Here is a 19,670-nt window from a genome sequence, read left to right as displayed (position 1 = left end):
GGTAGTTGCTTTCTGTTTAGTTTGTTTACCTGACGGAACTGTTGGCTGTCATTTTGTTATTTTGTCTAGTGTTCATTTTTTCATTAAAATATTTAACAATGAGACCACTGCGCCTTGGTCTCCTCTATACGACTGCTGTGACAAACGTTACGCTATGCGGTTTGTAAAGCTAGTGTAGCTAACAAATTGTCAGCCAACATAACGTGACTTCGGCTGCATATTTTCCGCCATTTTCTTCAAATCTGAAAATGTTGTGAAGCCACACCCATTTTCTGAAGAATTGCATTATGGTCCCTAAAAGCACAGAAATTGTGTTCACTGCTTGTATATTTAGATTTTTGGCAAATGTAGTACGACATCTGGGAACATTTTGGCATACTAACTATATCCATACTATGACCAATAAGTATACTACATACTCAATTTACGTCACAAATAGTATTCGAACACAGCTAATACCATACGTTGTTCATAAGGCCTTATTTTGAGAGCCTACACTGTAAAAAACATAACTTCTCTTTACAGTAACTTCGAAGTTAATAGTGGGTAGTACCATAAGTGAACTGATGATAATGCTAACTCTGGAATCAGTGTGGCACGCACATCAGTATGACACACACACAATCAACATCACACATCCAACTCAGACATTGATTGCTTGTGTGTGCGTGTGTGTGTGTGTGTGTGTGTGTGTGTGTGTGTGTGTGAGACGTGTGTGTACTTGCATTGGTGTGAGAGCAGCCATTGTTTTTTTGTTATTTCCAGAATGTAAATGTGTGTTTGTGTGTGTGGGCGGAAAACATAATTGATGGGTTACATCTCGCTCTGCTCAGCCATATACCCCCTCCAGAGCACAGCAAACACAGGTGTGAGCAGTTACTACATATCGCATATCACACAGAGAGATAGCTTTTATATGAGAGGGAGAGAGGGAGAGAGGGAGAGAGAGAGGAGAGAGAAGGGAGGGGGAAGAGAGAGAGAGAAGAGAGGGGGATAATAGAGAGGAGAGAGAAGAGAGAGGGAAGAGAGAAATGGAAGGGAGACAAAGATATGAGAAAGGGTTTGTAATTCTTTTTGGGTTTATTAAGTTTATTTGGCAGGGACATGAGCTCTAGAGAGAGACAGACACAGAAAGAGAGAGAGGGTGGGAGAGTGACAGACTAGAGAAAGACAGAGATAGATAGATAGATAGATAGATAGATAGATAGATAGATAGATAGATAGATAGATAGATAGATAGATAGATAGATAGATAGATAGATAGATAGACAAAGCAGACAAGCACACATTTCAATGGATGGGATCTATGTTAGCGGCTAGCCTTCACTCGTATTGCCCATGGGGCTTCCTTCCATAGGCTTAACTCATGGGGACTGGGTGGGTGGGCTGCAGTATCAACCAATCAACTTAATGTAGAGATGTCACTAGTGTCTGTCAGACTCTCATCACACACACACACACACACACACACACACACACACACACACACACACACACACACCACACTGTGTCATTCTGGAAATAATAAAAACGGCTGGTCTCACACCGACACACCGACACACGCATGTCACACACGCATGAACACCCACACACTTTAAAACAGCGGAGGTGTCAGAAAGTGAGTGTAGCTGGTGCATGAAGTCAGGCGCAGGAGAGCAAAATGAGTGAGCAACATACTTTACTCAAAAAATAAAGGCACAAGGTAAACAAATACACTTGACCAATAATCAACGGTAAATATTACGTATGGGTCAACACAGCACCCGTGGAAAAACCAACCAACTGAACATAGAAATAATCACGCACAACAAACATGGGGGAAACAGAGGGTTAAATACATGAACATGGAATTGGATAATGAAAACCAGGTGTGTAGAAAATAAAGACAAAACCAATGGAAAATGAAAGATGGATCAGCGATGGCTAGAAAACCGGTGACGTCGACCGCCGAACGTCGCCCGAACAAGGAGAGGGACCAACCTCGGTGGAAGTCGTGACAGGAAGGGAGAGGGGAGAGAGGGGAGAGAAGTGGGAGGGGGGAGAGAGAAGAGAGAGGGGAGAGGAGAGAGAGGTGAGAGATAGGGGAGCGAGAGAGGAGAGAGAGAGGGAAGAGGAGAGGGAGGGGGGAGAGTGAAGAGAGAGGGGAGAGGAGAGAGAGGCGAGAGATAGGGGAGCGAGAGGGGAGAGAGGAAAGAGAGGGGAGAGAGAGGGAGTGACAGACTAGAGAAAGACAGACGGACAGAGCAGACCGAGCAGACGGATAGAGCAGGCAGACAGACAGAGCAGACAGATAGAGCAGATAGACAGATAGAGCAGGCAGACAGACAGAGCAGTCAGACAGACAGATCGAGCAGACAGACAGAATGAGCAGGCAGACATACAGAGAAGACAGATCGAGCAGACAGACAGACAGACAGAGCAGAGCAGACAGATAGAGCAGCCAGACAGACAAAACAGGCAGGCGGATAGAGCAGGCAGACAGACAGAGCAGACAGAGAAGACATATAGAGCAGGCAGACAGACAGAGAAGGCGAATAGAGCAGACAGAAGAGACAGAGCAGGCAGACGGACGGACAGAAAGACAGGGAGCTGATGTGATACACGATTACGCTCTCTCTATTTTAAATACATTACATTAATGGTCTTCATCATGCAAAGTCATGCTTTCAGAGCACAGTTAAAATGGTGGTAAAAGGATGTCCAGCAACAAAATGGCTGAATGACCTCCATGACATATCAAGAGCTTGGGACTATAAGGTTCTATCTGCAAAAAGAATTGGCTTTAAATTTCCGAACCCTCATTGATTTGAATGATGTCTAGAATATTTTGTATTCTTTTGAACTTAACAATATGAATTGGGGTATTTAGAGTACTCTATAGTTAGAGAATATTGAACTGAACAAGGCTATATCAATAACTCAATCTTGACAAAAATGCAGATAGAACCTTATAGTTCCAAGTTCTCGATGGTTCAGTGTTCTCAGATGAGAGGTTTTAATGATATCAAATGTGTGTGTCCAGGAGAAGCAGAGGAAAAGAAAGCTGACGAGAAGAGTGAAAATAAAGAAATGGAGGATGCTACTGGTAAGATCTCGATCTCTCTCACTCACTCTCCTCCATTTTCTTGTCCTCCTTCACTCTCTCTTCCTATCTTGAGGCCACATTTATTGTAGCTGGGGATTTTAATAAAGCAAATTTGAGGAAAGCACTACCGAAGTTCTATCAAGCATTGCAGGCAGTACTCACGCTTCAAAAACTCTCAACTGTTGTTGCTCTCCTTTCCGGGATGGCTACAAGACCCTCGCACGCCCTGCCTTCGGGAAATCAGATCATGACTCCATTCTGCTTTTCCCTTTCTATAGGCAGAAACTCAAACAGGAAGTACCTGTGCTAAGGTCTATTCAATGCTGGTCTGACCAATCAGAATCCATGCTTCAAGATTGTTTTGATCACGCGGACTGGGATATGTTCCGGGTTGCCTCTGAGAATGACATTGACACAATGACTGAGTTCATCAGGAAGTGTATAGGGGATGTTGTTCGCAATGTGACAATTAAAACCTGCTCAAACCAAAAACTGTGGATAGATGGCAGTATTACGAAACCTCATTGGTTTGAATGATGTCCAGAGTTTTTATCTTGTATTCTTTTGAACAACATAAATTGGGGTATTTATAGTACTATATTGGTTGAGAACATTGAACTGAACAAGGCTATATCAATAACTCAATCTTGACAAAAATGCAGATAGAATCTTATAGTTCCGAGCTCTCGATGGTTCAGTGTTCTCAGATGAGAGGTTTTAATGATATCAAATGTGTGTGTCCAGGAGAAGCAGAGGAAAAGAAAGCTGATGAGAAGAGTGAAAATAAAGAAATGGAGAAGGATGCTACTGGTAAGATTTCTCTCTCTCTCCATCTCTCTCTATCTCTCTCTCTCTCTCTCACTCACTCTTCTCCATTCCCTTGTCCTCCTTCACTCTTTCTTCCTCCAGCGCGGCTGACTACTTTGTCTTTTATTGAAAACTCTGTAGGAACAGGGAAGCCCTAGTGTAGTGTTGCCTTCAGAATATGTCCTCTCAAACCCTGTAGGCTGGTGAAGTCTATCTCTCTCGCTTGTTGATTGTGTCAGTGTGTCTTTGTAATATCAAACCAGTTCCCTGTTCCTCCACTCTCTCTTCCTCTACTTCATCCTCGTTCCATAAGGCTCTGGTCAAAAGTAGTATAATATGTAGGGAAAACGTGTGGAACTCAGCATTTGTTTTTTATTATAATGTATGCCATTTAACAGACGCTCCTGTTCACTTACTGTAAATGAAGCTGCACAAGCAGCAGAGAAAGGGATACACTTTCCCTCTTGTCATCATACAAACGTCATCACTTAGAGGACCTCCTTATTCAAACACATGTCAGAGTGTAGTCTCACAGATTCATATCTACTAGGTCTGTCCTGCCCATATGGCCCAAATATCTGCTTCATCTGTAAACAGTCACTTATACAGTAGTTATACAGTGTAGTAGTTACAGTATAGTAGTTACAGTATAGTAGTTACAGTAGTTATACAGTATAGTAGTTACAGAATAGTAGTTACAGTATAGTAGTTACAGAATAGTAGGTACAATATAGTAGTTACAGAATAGTAGGTACTGTATAGTAGTTACAGTAGTTATACTGTGTAGAGGTTACAGTATGGTAGTACAGTAGTTATACAGTATAGTAGTTACAGTATAGTAGTACAGTAGTTATACTGTGTAGTAGTAACAGTATAGTAGTACAGTATAGTAGTTACAGAATAGTAGTTACAGTATAGTAGTTACAGTATAGTAGTTACAGTATAGTAGTACAGTAGGTATACAGTATATTAGTTACAGTATAGTAGTACAGTAGGTATACAGTATAGTAGTTACAGTATAGTAGTTATATTAGTTATACAGTATAGTAGTACAGTATAGTAGTACAGTAGTTATATGGTGTAGTAGTTACAGTATAGTAGTTACAGTATATTAGTTACAGTATAGTAGTACAGTAGGTATACAGTATAGTAGTTACAGTATAGTAGTTATATTAGTTATACAGTATAGTAGTACAGTATAGTAGTACAGTAGTTATATGGTGTAGTAGTTAGTGTGGTTGTTACAGAATAGTAGTTACAGCATAGTAGTACAGTATAGTAGTACAGTATAGTAGTTACAGTAGTTATACAGTATAGTAGTTACAGTATAGTAGTACAGTATAGTAGCTACAGTAGTTATACAGTATAGTAGTTAAAGTATAGTAGTACAGTATAGTAGTACAGTAGTTATACAGTTGTACAGTAGTTTATGCAGTAGTTTAGTAGTTTACAGTCATTTATTGCAATGGTTTATATCTGTCTCGTTTCTATGGTAAGCCATCTGTCCTGTCTGTATGCATTACTTCCAGCAATACATGGTGTCAGTTCCTTCATTCTCCATTCATATGGTTCCGTTGCGTTGGAAAGAGAAAGGTTTGGCGATCAAAACAAGAACATAGTAAGACAAGTACACAGAGCTCGTGGGCCAGTACATGTTTGCTAGATTTATAAAGAAAATGAAGGATCGTCTATCTGTCAAATCTTCCTCGTATTGTATTGGTAAAATTAGATTCCACAGCAGTGATCGCCTCAGTAACCCTGTATGGAACACCCATACATTAAAATGAGCCTCTCTTAGGCTAAAGCAACTCATAAATAAACCATAGAGAGGAAAACAGAATGTCGGAGTCAATATCTACTGTCTACAGTTCCAAATGGCACCCTATTCCCTCTACGGTGCACTATTTTTGACCAGGTCCCTTAGAGCTCTTTTTCGAAAGTAAAGCACTATATAGGGAATAGGGTGCAATTTGGGTGTTTTCAATAAAACGTGTTAAATAAAGTCAGACATAGACACAATGAAAACACTGACCCGAACCGAGTTGGATTTAACTAGATTGGCTCATCAATTTACCAAACTCAAGTTTGATGTGCGGCAGTATACAGAGCCAAAATCATAACTGGCTCTACACAGTCATTCTACGCTAGTTTTACCGAAGCTAATAAAGGATTCTGCCTTTAGTTTTGGCTCTGTATCCACGGCGTCTTTGCATGGTCAACTGAATGTCAAAAGGAGACAACTGGGAGCCTGTAACTCAAGTACTTTTCTTCTAGTGAAGAATCAATGTGACCACTGCTGGAGGCTGATTGTAGTGTAGGTGAACAGTTGGAGAGCAGTGAGAGAACAGGTCATTGTCTGTCTTTGAGGGACAGGAGCACAAATGATACTTTTTAGACTCTAGAGAAATGCTTTGCTTTCCACCTGAACAGGCCAGGGCTGGAGGCTGATTGTAGTGTAGGTGAACAGTTGGAGAGCAGTGAGAGCACAGGTCCTTGTCGGTCTGTGAGGGACAGGAGATAGAGGATACCGTAGTAGGACTGCTTTGCTTTCTACCTGAGCCATGTGGCATGGGGAGGCGAGAGGCAGGGGGAGGATAGCGGGGGGAGGAAGAGAGGGGAGGGTGAGTCAGGTGACAGTCTGTAATGGCATACTAAGACCAGGCCTAAGAGAGGCAGGGGGAGGTAGGAGACAGTACAGCCTGTAATAGAACTGACCCTGTAGGGGAGACAGGGGGAGAAAGAGAAGAAGAGAGGCAGGGGGAGGTAGGAGACAGTACAGCCTGTAATAGAACTGACCCTGTAGGGGAGACAGGGGGAGAAAGAGAAGAAGAGAGGCAGGGGGAGGTAGGAGACAGTACAGCCTGTAATAGAACTGACCCTGTAGGGGAGACAGGGGGAGAAAGAGAAGAAGAGAGGCAGGGGGAGGTAGGAGACAGTACAGCCTGTAATAGAACTGACCCTGTAGGGGGAGACAGGGGGAGAAAGAGAAGAAGAGAGGCAGGGGGAGGTAGGAGACAGTACAGCCTGTAATAGAACTGACCCTGTAGGGGGAGACAGGGGGAGAAAGAGAAGAAGAGAGGCAGGGGGAGGTAGGAGACAGTACAGCCTGTAATAGAACTGACCCTGTAGGGGAGACAGGGGGAGAAAGAGAAGAAGAGAGGCAGGGGGAGGTAGGAGACAGTACAGCCTGTAATAGAACTGACCCTGTAGGGGAGACAGGGGGAGAAAGAGAAGAAGAGAGGCAGAGGGTGAGAGACAGACCAGCACAGCAGGCAATCACAACCATCTCAGCATAGGAGACGAAGGCACCATTACACAAGCTCAGTCTTTCTCTCTCTTAATATTTTTTTTCTCTATCTTTCTCTCTCTCTTTGCCCTTACTATTAATTTCAAATGAGAATTTAAGAAATATGATTAACTTCCCCAATACACCCTGGAATGATTGGTCATTGCCTATTCAATTGTTTGTTTGTTCTATTATTTAGTTGTTTACTTGGAGTGTTGCGTTGAACTCACAAGTTCCTAGTTCCAAAATCTTTCTTCTATTCCTCGGTGGGCGTGATGCGTTAAGTATTGATGGTGTTGGGTTCTTTATATAGCATGGAGGCAGTGTCACAGACGTTCGCAGCTCACACACACACAAATACACACACACACACACACACACACACACACACACACACACACACACACACACACACACACACACACACACACACACACACACACACACGGTGGCAGAGTCACAGTCGTTCTCAGCTCACCGTCTCAGAGGCTCAAAGCAGAAAGCCCAGCTGTATGAGAAAGTGCCATATGGTGCTCCAAAAACCACCACACATTTCTTCTCATATACCTCCCTCCATCTCTCCCTCCATCTTTCCCTTCCTTCCTTCCTCCCTCCATCTTTCCCTTCCTTCCTTCCTTCCTTCCTTCCTTCCTTCCTTCCTTCCTTCCTTCCTTCCTTCCTTCCTTCCTTCCTTCCTTCCTTCCTTCCTTCCTTCCTTCCTTCCTTCCTCCCTCCCTCCCTCCCTGCCTCTATCTTTCCTTCCTCCCTTCGTCCTTCCCTCCATCTTTCCCTCCCTCCCTCTCTTCCTTTATCCTCCTTTACTCCTTCCATCCATCCCTCCCTCCCATCCTTCCTTCTTTCCTCTCTCCATCTTTCCCACCCTCCCTCCCTCCGTCTTTCCCTCCCTCCCACCTTTCCTTCCATCCTTCTTCCCTCCCTCCATCAATGATAGAATAGTGAAACCTCCCTCCCTCCATCAATGATAGAATAGTGAAACCTCCCTCCATCAATGATAGATTAGTGAAACCTCCCTCCATCAATGATAGAATAGTGAAACCTCCTTCCATCAATGATAGAATAGTGAAACCTCCCTCCCTCCATCAATGATAGAATAGTGAAACCTCCCTCCATAAATGATAGAATAGTGAAACCTCCCTCCCTCCATCAATGATAGATTAGTGAAACCTCCCTCCATCAATGATAGAATAGTGAAACCTCCCTCCATCAATGATAGAATAGTGAAACCTCCCTCCCTCCATCAATGATAGACTAGTGAAACCTCCCTCCATCAATGATAGAATAGTGAAACCTCCCTCCATCAATGATAGAATAGTGAAACCTCCCTCCATCAATGATAGAATAGTGAAACCTCCCTCCATCAATGATAGAATAGTGAAACCTCCTTCCATCAATGATAGAATAGTGAAACCTCCCTCTCTCCGTCAATGATAGAATAGTGAAAAACCTCCCTCCCTCCATCAATGATAGAATAGTGAAAAACCTCCCTCCCTCCATCAATGATAGAATAGTGAAACCTCCCTCCCTCCATCAATGATAGAATAGTGAAACCTCCCTCCCTCCATCAATGATAGAATAGTGAAACCTCCCTCCCTCCATCAATGATAGAATAGTGAAACCTCCCTCCATCAATGATAGAATAGTGAAACCTCCCTCCATCAATGATAGAATAGTGAAACCTCCCTCCCTCCATCAATGATAGAATAGTGAAACCTCCTCTCCATCAATGATAGAATAGTGAAACCTCCCTCCATCAATGATAGAATAGTGAAACCTCCCTCCATCAATGATAGAATAGTGAAAAACCTCCCTCCCTCCATCAATGATAGAATAGTGAAACCTCCCTCCCTCCATCAATGATAGAATAGTGAAACCTCCCTCCCTCCATCAATGATAGAATAGTGAAAGCCTCCCTCCATCAATGATAGAATAGTGAAACCTCCCTCCCTCCATCAATGATAGAATAGTGAAAACCTCCCTCTCTCCGTCAATGATAGAATAGTGAAAAACCTCCCTCCCTCCATCAATGATAGAATAGTGAAACCTCCCTCCATCAATGATAGAATAGTGAAACCTCCTTCCATCAATGATAGAATAGTGAAACCTCCCTCCCTCCATCAATGATAGAATAGTGAAACCTCCCTCCCTCCATCAATGATAGAATAGTGAAACCTCCCTCCCTCCATCAATGATAGAATAGTGAAACCTCCCTCTCTCCGTCAATGATAGAATAGTGAAAAACCTCCCTCCCTCCATCAATGATAGAATAGTGAAACCTCCCACTCTCCATCAATGATAGAATAGTGAAACCTCCCACTCTCCGTCAATGATAGAATAGTGAAAAACCTCCCTCCCTCCATCAATGATAGAATAGTGAAACCTCCCTCTCTCCGTCAATGATAGAATAGTGAAAAACCTCCCTCTCTCCGTCAATGATAGAATAGTGAAAAACCTCCCTCCCTCCATCAATGATAGAATAGTGAAACCTCCCACTCTCCATCAATGATAGAATAGTGAAACCTCCCTCTCTCCGTCAATGATAGAATAGTGAAAAACCTCCCTCCCTCCATCAATGATAGAATACTGAAACCTCCCTCCCTCCATCAATGATAGAATAGTGAATCGTCCCTCCCTCCATCAATGATAGAATAGTGAAACCTCCCTCTCATCAATGATAGAATAGTGAAACCTCCCTCCATCAATGATAGAATAGTGAAACCTCCCCTCCATCAATGATAGAATAGTGAAACCTCCTTCCATCAATGATAGAACAGTGAAACCTCCCTCCATCAATGATAGAATAGTGAAACCTCCCTCCATCAATGATAGAATAGTGAAACCTCCTTCCATCAATGATAGAATAGTGAAACCTCCTTCCATCAATGATAGAACAGTGAAACCTCCCTCCATCAAAGATATAATAGTGAAACCTCCCTCTCTCCGTCAATGATAGAATAGTGAAATCTCCCTCCCTCCATCAATGATAGAATAGTGAAACCTCCCTCCCTCAATGATAGAATAGTGAAACCTCCCTCCATCAAAGATAGATTAGTGAAACCTCCCTCTCTCCGTCAATGATAGAATAGTGAAATCTCCCTCCCTCCATCAATGATAGAATAGTGAAACCGCCCTCCCTCCATCAATGATAGAATAGTGAAATCTCCTTCCATCAATGATAGAATAGTGAAACCTCCCTCCCTCCATCAATGATAGAATAGTGAAACCTCCCTCCATCAATGATAGATTAGTGAAACCTCCCTCCATCAATGATAGAATAGTGAAACCTCCTTCCATCAATGATAGAATAGTGAAACCTCCCTCCCTCCATCAATGATAGAATAGTGAAACCTCCCTCCATCAATGATAGAATAGTGAAACCTCCCTCCCTCCATCAATGATAGATTAGTGAAACCTCCCTCCATCAATGATAGAATAGTGAAACCTCCCTCCATCAATGATAGAATAGTGAAACCTCCCTCCATCAATGATAGAATAGTGAAACCTCCCTCCATCAATGATAGAATAGTGAAACCTCCTTCCATCAATGATAGAATAGTGAAACCTCCCTCCCTCCATCAATGATAGACTAGTGAAACCTCCCTCCATCAATGATAGAATAGTGAAACCTCCCTCCATCAATGATAGAATAGTGAAACCTCCCTCCATCAATGATAGAATAGTGAAACCTCCCTCCATCAATGATAGAATAGTGAAACCTCCTTCCATCAATGATAGAATAGTGAAACCTCCCTCTCTCCGTCAATGATAGAATAGTGAAAAACCTCCCTCCCTCCATCAATGATAGAATAGTGAAAAACCTCCCTCCCTCCATCAATGATAGAATAGTGAAACCTCCCTCCCTCCATCAATGATAGAATAGTGAAACCTCCCTCCCTCCATCAATGATAGAATAGTGAAAGCTCCCTCCATCAATGATAGAATAGTGAAATCTCCCTCCCTCCATCAATGATAGAATAGTGAAACCTCCCTCTCTCCGTCAATGATAGAATAGTGAAAAACCTCCCTCCCTCCATCAATGATAGAATAGTGAAAAACCTCCCTCCATCAATGATAGAATAGTGAAACCTCCTTCCATCAATGATAGAATAGTGAAACCTCCCTCCCTCCATCAATGATAGAATAGTGAAACCTCCCTCCCTCCATCAATGATAGAATAGTGAAACCTCCCTCCCTCCATCAATGATAGAATAGTGAAACCTCCCACTCTCCGTCAATGATAGAATAGTGAAAAACCTCCCTCCCTCCATCAATGATAGAATAGTGAAAAACCTCCCTCCCTCCATCAATGATAGAATAGTGAAAAACCTCCCTCCCTCCATCAATGATAGAATAGTGAAACCTCCCTCCCTCCATCAATGATAGAATAGTGAAACCTCCCTCCCTCCATCAATGATAGAATAGTGAAAGCTCCCTCCATCAATGATAGAATAGTGAAATCTCCCTCCCTCCATCAATGATAGAATAGTGAAACCTCCCTCTCTCCGTCAATGATAGAATAGTGAAAAACCTCCCTCCCTCCATCAATGATAGAATAGTGAAACCTCCCTCCATCAATGATAGAATAGTGAAACCTCCTTCCATCAATGATAGAATAGTGAAACCTCCCTCCCTCCATCAATGATAGAATAGTGAAACCTCCCTCCCTCCATCAATGATAGAATAGTGAAACCTCCCTCCCTCCATCAATGATAGAATAGTGAAACCTCCCTCTCTCCGTCAATGATAGAATAGTGAAAAACCTCCCTCCCTCCATCAATGATAGAATAGTGAAACCTCCCACTCTCCATCAATGATAGAATAGTGAAACCTCCCACTCTCCGTCAATGATAGAATAGTGAAAAACCTCCCTCCCTCCATCAATGATAGAATAGTGAAACCTCCCTCTCTCCGTCAATGATAGAATAGTGAAAAACCTCCCTCTCTCCGTCAATGATAGAATAGTGAAAAACCTCCCTCCCTCCATCAATGATAGAATAGTGAAACCTCCCACTCTCCATCAATGATAGAATAGTGAAACCTCCCTCTCTCCGTCAATGATAGAATAGTGAAAAACCTCCCTCCCTCCATCAATGATAGAATACTGAAACCTCCCTCCCTCCATCAATGATAGAATAGTGAATCGTCCCTCCCTCCATCAATGATAGAATAGTGAAACCTCCCTCCATCAATGATAGAATAGTGAAACCTCCCTCCATCAATGATAGAATAGTGAAACCTCCCTCCATCAATGATAGAATAGTGAAACCTCCTTCCATCAATGATAGAACAGTGAAACCTCCCTCCATCAATGATAGAATAGTGAAACCTCCCTCCATCAATGATAGAATAGTGAAACCTCCTTCCATCAATGATAGAATAGTGAAACCTCCTTCCATCAATGATAGAACAGTGAAACCTCCCTCCATCAAAGATATAATAGTGAAACCTCCCTCTCTCCGTCAATGATAGAATAGTGAAATCTCCCTCCCTCCATCAATGATAGAATAGTGAAACCTCCCTCCCTCAATGATAGAATAGTGAAACCTCCCTCCATCAAAGATAGATTAGTGAAACCTCCCTCTCTCCGTCAATGATAGAATAGTGAAATCTCCCTCCCTCCATCAATGATAGAATAGTGAAACCGCCTCCCTCCATCAATGATAGAATAGTGAAATCTCCTTCCATCAATGATAGAATAGTGAAACCTCCCTCCCTCCATCAATGATAGAATAGTGAAACCTCCCTCCATCAATGATAGATTAGTGAAACCTCCCTCCATCAATGATAGAATAGTGAAACCTCCTTCCATCAATGATAGAATAGTGAAACCTCCCTCCCTCCATCAATGATAGAATAGTGAAACCTCCCTCCATCAATGATAGAATAGTGAAACCTCCCTCCCTCCATCAATGATAGATTAGTGAAACCTCCCTCCATCAATGATAGAATAGTGAAACCTCCCTCCATCAATGATAGAATAGTGAAACCTCCCTCCATCAATGATAGAATAGTGAAACCTCCCTCCATCAATGATAGAATAGTGAAACCTCCTTCCATCAATGATAGAATAGTGAAACCTCCCTCCCTCCATCAATGATAGACTAGTGAAACCTCCCTCCATCAATGATAGAATAGTGAAACCTCCCTCCATCAATGATAGAATAGTGAAACCTCCCTCCATCAATGATAGAATAGTGAAACCTCCCTCCATCAATGATAGAATAGTGAAACCTCCTTCCATCAATGATAGAATAGTGAAACCTCCCTCTCTCCGTCAATGATAGAATAGTGAAAAACCTCCCTCCCTCCATCAATGATAGAATAGTGAAAAACCTCCCTCCCTCCATCAATGATAGAATAGTGAAACCTCCCTCCCTCCATCAATGATAGAATAGTGAAACCTCCCTCCCTCCATCAATGATAGAATAGTGAAAGCTCCCTCCATCAATGATAGAATAGTGAAATCTCCCTCCCTCCATCAATGATAGAATAGTGAAACCTCCCTCTCTCCGTCAATGATAGAATAGTGAAAAACCTCCCTCCCTCCATCAATGATAGAATAGTGAAAAACCTCCCTCCATCAATGATAGAATAGTGAAACCTCCTTCCATCAATGATAGAATAGTGAAACCTCCCTCCCTCCATCAATGATAGAATAGTGAAACCTCCCTCCCTCCATCAATGATAGAATAGTGAAACCTCCCTCCCTCCATCAATGATAGAATAGTGAAACCTCCCACTCTCCGTCAATGATAGAATAGTGAAAAACCTCCCTCCCTCCATCAATGATAGAATAGTGAAACCTCCCTCCATCAATGATAGAATAGTGAAACCTCCTTCCATCAATGATAGAATAGTGAAACCTCCCTCCATCAATGATAGAATAGTGAAACCTCCCTCCATCAATGATAGAATAGTGAAACCTCCTTCCATCAATGATAGAATAGTGAAACCTCCCTCCATCAATGATAGAATAGTGAAACCTCCCTCCATCAATGATAGAATTGTGAAACCTCCTTCCATCAATGATAGAATAGTGAAACCTCCCTCTCTCCATCAATGATAGAATAGTGAAACCTCCCTCTCTCCGTCAATGATTGAATAGTGAAAAACCTCCCTCCCTCCATCAATGATAGAATAGTGAAACCTCCCTCCCTCCATCAATGATAGAATAGTGAATCCTCCCTCCCTCCATCAATGATAGAATAGTGAAACCTCCCTCTCTCCGTCAATGATAGAATAGTGAAAAACCTCCCTCCCTCTATCACTGATAGAATAGTGAAACCTCCCTCCATCAATGATAGAATAGTGAAATCTCCCTCCATCAATGATAGAATAGTGAAACCTCCCTCCATCAATGATAGAATTGTGAAACCTCCTTCCATCAATGATAGAATAGTGAAACCTCCCTCCCTCCATCAATGATAGAATAGTGAAATCTCCCTCCATCAATGATAGAATAGTGAAACCTCCCTCCATCAATGATAGAATAGTGAAACCTCCTTACATCAATGATAGAATAGTGAAACCTCCCTCCCTCCATCAATGATAGAATAGTGAAATCTCCCTCCATCAATGATAGAATAGTGAAACCTCCCTCCATCAATGATAGAATAGTGAAACCTCCCTCCATCAATGATAGAATAGTGAAACCTCCCTCCATCAATGATAGAATAGTGAAACCTCCCTCCATCAATGATAGAATAGTGAAACCTCCCTCCATCAATGATAGAATAGTGAAACCTCCTTCCATCAATGATAGAAAGTGAAACCTCCCTCCATCAATGATAGAATAGTGAAACCTCCTTCCATCAATGATAGAATAGTGAAACCTCCCTCCCTCAATGATAGAATAGTGAAACCTCCCTCCATCAATGATAGAATAGTGAAACTTCCCTCCATCAATGATAGAATAGTGAAACCTCCTCCTTCCATCAATGATAGAACAGTGAAAGCTCCCTCCATCAATGATAGAATAGTGAAACCTCCTTCCATCAATGATAGAATGAAACCTCCCTCCCTCCATCAATGATAGAATAGTGAAACCTCCTTCCATCAATGATAGAACAGTGAAACCTCCCTCCATCAATGGTAGAACAGTGAAACCTCCCTCCATCAATGATAGAATAGTGAAATCTCCCTCCATCAATGATAGAATAGTGAAACCTCCCTCCCTCCATCAATGATAGAATAGTGAAAACTCCCTCCATCAATGATAGAATAGTGAAACTTCCCTCCATCAATGATAGAATAGTGAAACCTCCTTCCATCAATGATAGAATAGTGAAACCTCCCACCATCAATGATAGAATAGTGAAACCTCCTTCCATCAATGATAGAATAGTGAAATCTCCCTCCATCAATGATAGAATAGTGAAACCTCCCTCCCTCCATCAATGATAGAATAGTGAAAACTCCCTCCATCAATGATAGAATAGTGAAACTTCCCTCCATCAATGATAGAATAGTGAAACCTCCTTCCATCAATGATAGAATAGTGAAACCTCCCACCATCAATGATAGAATAGTGAAACCTCCTTCCATCAATGATAGAATAGTGAAACCTCCCTCCCTCCATCAATGATAGAATAGTGAAACCTCCCTCCATCAATGATAGAATAGTGAAACCTCCCTCCATCAATGATAGAATAGTGAAACCTCCCTCCCTCCATCAATGATAGAATAGTGAAACCTCCCTCCATCAATGATAGAATAGTGAAACCTCCCTCCATCAATGATAGAATAGTGAAACCTCCCTCCATCAATGATAGAATAGTGAAACCTCCTTCCATCAATGATAGAATAGTGAAACCTCCCTCCCTCCATCAATGATAGAATAGTGAAACCTCCCTCCATCAATGATAGAATAGTGAAACCTCCCTCCCTCCATCAATGATAGAATAGTGAAACCTCCCTCCATCAATGATAGAATAGTGAAACCTCCCTCCCTCCATCAATGATAGAATAGTGAAACCTCCCTCCCTCCATCAATGATAGAATAGTGAAACCTCCTTCCCTCCATCAATGATAGAATAGTGAAACCTCCCTCCCAGTTGGTTTTATTGGGATTTGTTTTTGTGTGTGTGTGTGTGTGCGTGTGTGCGTGCGTGTGCATGTGCATGTGCATGGGTGTGTGCATTTGTGTATCAGACACCCAGTGGTCTGTGTTGAGTCAAGCACATCAGTAGGGTTTCTAGCTGGCATACATTAATACCAGTTGTAAAACAGAGCAGTAGACTTGCCCTTGGCTATGAGATGGAAAATAAAAACACACACACACACGCACGTGCGCACACACTACACACACACACACACACACACACACACACACACACACACACACACACACACACACACACACACACACACACACACACACACACTCACACACTCACACACACTCATACACAACAGCGGCGTCACAGGAGTAGAGCTCCACCTCAATGTGGTCTGTCTTTTAAAACAACCAGGATAGTCTCTCTCTCTCTTGGCATCCTATTTGTCTCAGTATAAAGTTGCCAGTTGAATAGTCTTCTTAGAGGAATAGCGAGGGGTTAGGAAATTCCCTTTAATTGGCGTTTCTGGGCCTTTTGGCTCCAGTCTTTCTACAGCACCATGGGACACTATTGATGTAGATGTAATTTCAGAGAGCTGGGGGTTGTCAGCTTTCTAAGGGTTGTCAGCAGTAGATTAACACTTGTCAGAATTCTGAGTGATGTTGTATTGGAGCGATATTCTGGTCTGGAGAGAGAGGGCCTGTCCGTCTAAGTCTACGCTGTGTACATTAAAGCTGCTACTGGGTTTTCTGAATTAAGTTGTGTTGAATTTAATTAAATCAAGGAGTAGTGGTTGAACAAATCACATTGTTGCTTTGACACTATGGGTGTGCAGCATTAAAGGGATAGTGTGAGATTCTGGTGGTCAAGCTGTTGCTAGCGTACCGATAGACTACCAGTCATTGCGCTAACGCTAGTTAGCATTGGCTCGCGAAACTTCCTCCAACGCCCTTGAAACTACACACAGAGACATAAAAATGTATCCATGAGTTTATCTGACACTAGAATCTCACACTATCCCTTTAAGGAATCTACGTTAGTTTGCCTTAGACAAGTCTCCTCATTCATGCAAATTCAGACCATATATTATTATTATTATCTAGATTGCAGATACTGTCTCATAACACTGCTAGGGATGCTTCTGTGTACCACACATTCCTTTTCAATTCCACTCCTACCTATAGCTAGAGACATCAATTGCTAGGGATAGTGATATTCAATTCCGATAGGGATAGTGATTCATGCCTATCTCTGCATCCACACACAGCAGGACAGAGTTATGTCCTCAATTTTCCCCTCTCTCTGTCTGCTCCTAAATGAGAAACACATACAGTATCAGCGAAAACATCAAAAGTCTCTCTGGATTCCGTGGTCAGTAATTTGGTGCATGTTGGAGAATACACCACCATTGTTGCACAATGTCCATTATCAGTTCACTTATGGCTTAGAACATGGCATCAAAGGAAGAGAAGAATAGAGGCGGAGGAGGAGAGGAGAGGGCCCCCTCTAATAGGCTACAGTGGACATGGTTTCTCTCTCTCTTTCTCTCTCTGTCTCTCTCTATCTGTCTCTTGCTCCCTCTCACTCCCTCTTTCTATCTATCTCTCTCTCGCTCCCTCTTTCTCTCTCTCTCTCTCTCTCTCTCTCTCTCTCTCTCTCTCTCTCTCTCTCTCTCTCTCTCTCTCTCTCTCTCTCTCTCTCTCTCTCTCTCTGTCTTGCTCCTTCCCTCCCTCTTTCTCTCTCTCTCTGCCTCTTTCTCTGTCACTCTCTCTCTTTCTCTTCCTCTTTTTATCCCTCCCTCTCTCCTGTCTCAATTTTTCACTTTCTCTCATCTCTCACTCGTCTCTCTCTCGCTCTCTGTCTTTCTCTCTTTGCTTTGAAATTCCTTCTTTTGACTAGCTCCCTCTCTGTGTCCACCCCTCGTGGTGGAAAATGGCAACAGGGGAATCATCTGAAAGAGGGGATGTCATTTGTCTGCCGGCTGCATTATCAGTTACGGCAATGCATCTTGAGTGTTTCAAAAGTCTGATGGAAAATATATTGTTAGGCTCGAACAAACACAAACATGCTCGCAGAAACAAACACGCACATACACAAACACACACGTACACAAACACACACGTACACAAACACACACGTATGCTTCAACTGCTGGGGGATTTCTACTCCTCATCAGTTGTTCTTAAGTCTGGAACACGGCAATTGTTTATGTCACTTATTGTGTCTGTATTGTTATGACAATAAATACATGATTTAGTTAACAATATGGATAAAAGGCAACAATGTGCTGCCCTCTTGGCAGACCTGTCAAAGGCCTTCGATACTGTTGATCAGTCACTACTAGTTCAGAGGCTTTCCTCAGTTGGTCAGGCTACATGAAACTGGTTTAAAAATGACTTGACAGATAGAACTCAATGTGTGTCTACTGATGGTGTTAAATCAAGTTGTCTGGATATAACAAAAGGTGTCCCACAGGGGTCGGTTCTAGCTGCAGTACTTTTTACTCTATACATTAACAATATTGGTTTGTCTGTAAAAAAATGTATATAACCGGCACCTGTATGAGGACGATAAAGTTGTGTATTCTATTTCCCCCACTGTTGACCAGGCTCTATCTGAACTACAGTTCTACTTCATTGTTTTACAGAAAACCTTTATTGACCTTAAATTAGTATTTAATGCAGGTAAAACGAAGCATATGTTGTTCTCTAGAGCACACACGACTTGGATGGTGCCCACATTGATCGTGTACCTGCTTACAAATATCTGGGCATTTGGATAGACGAGAAGCTATCTTTTAATAAACATATTGATGCGTTAGTTAAGAAGCTGAGAAAATAAATGGTAGAATGCAGATCATTCAGTCGACGTTCCTTCCTGTCCTAGATTATGGCGACATCATCTACATGAATGCAGCTGCCACTTCATTAAAGCCGTTAGATGCAGTTTACCATAGTGCATTTCGTTTTTATCACAAGTGACAGGTTTTGCACTCATCACGGCTTGCTCTATCAGAAAGTATGATGGCCCTCTTTGACCTCACATTGGTCGAAAACACAGCATTTTATTCATTTATAAAGCACTTTTCCCTATATAGTGCACTACTTTTGACCATGGCACATATGAGCCCTGTTCAAAAGAAGTGTGCTATTTAGGAAATAGGGTGCCTTTTGGGATACACACATTGTCTGCAATACCCAAGCGTCACATCATAGGCTACTGTAACTAAAAGCTAGGAGGATAGTGCATTCCTTGGCTACTCACATCATAACTTAAAGACAGAAACATTTTTAGATAATGGGCTTCTTCAGGGCCTGCGCCAGAACCAATCAGTTGGACGGGCCGTTGATTTCCATAGGCACGTTTTTTCACGGGACCTCCTTTTTTTAAATGGGTGTTATAGTAAAGAACATAGGCA

General features: G+C 42.3%; 1 protein-coding gene across 2 annotated transcripts in view; it reads left to right on the top strand.

The window, feature by feature from the left end:
- Positions 1–19,670, top strand: part of macrod2 (mono-ADP ribosylhydrolase 2) — a 1,144,633-nt gene that overhangs the window by 1,099,050 nt on the left and 25,913 nt on the right. For both annotated transcript variants that reach the window (XM_014207733.2, XM_014207725.2), the window contains exons 13-14: positions 3,023–3,085; positions 3,830–3,895. In XM_014207733.2, coding sequence (XP_014063208.1) covers positions 3,023–3,085; positions 3,830–3,895 — 129 coding nt within the window. The remainder of the gene's footprint in view (positions 1–3,022; positions 3,086–3,829; positions 3,896–19,670) is intronic.

This window comes from Salmo salar, chromosome ssa01, assembly GCF_905237065.1.
Source record: "Salmo salar chromosome ssa01, Ssal_v3.1, whole genome shotgun sequence".
Classification (NCBI taxonomy): domain Eukaryota; kingdom Metazoa; phylum Chordata; class Actinopteri; order Salmoniformes; family Salmonidae; genus Salmo; species Salmo salar.
Note: the sequence above shows the minus strand (reverse complement) of the source record. Positions and strands in the feature narration are given on the sequence as shown.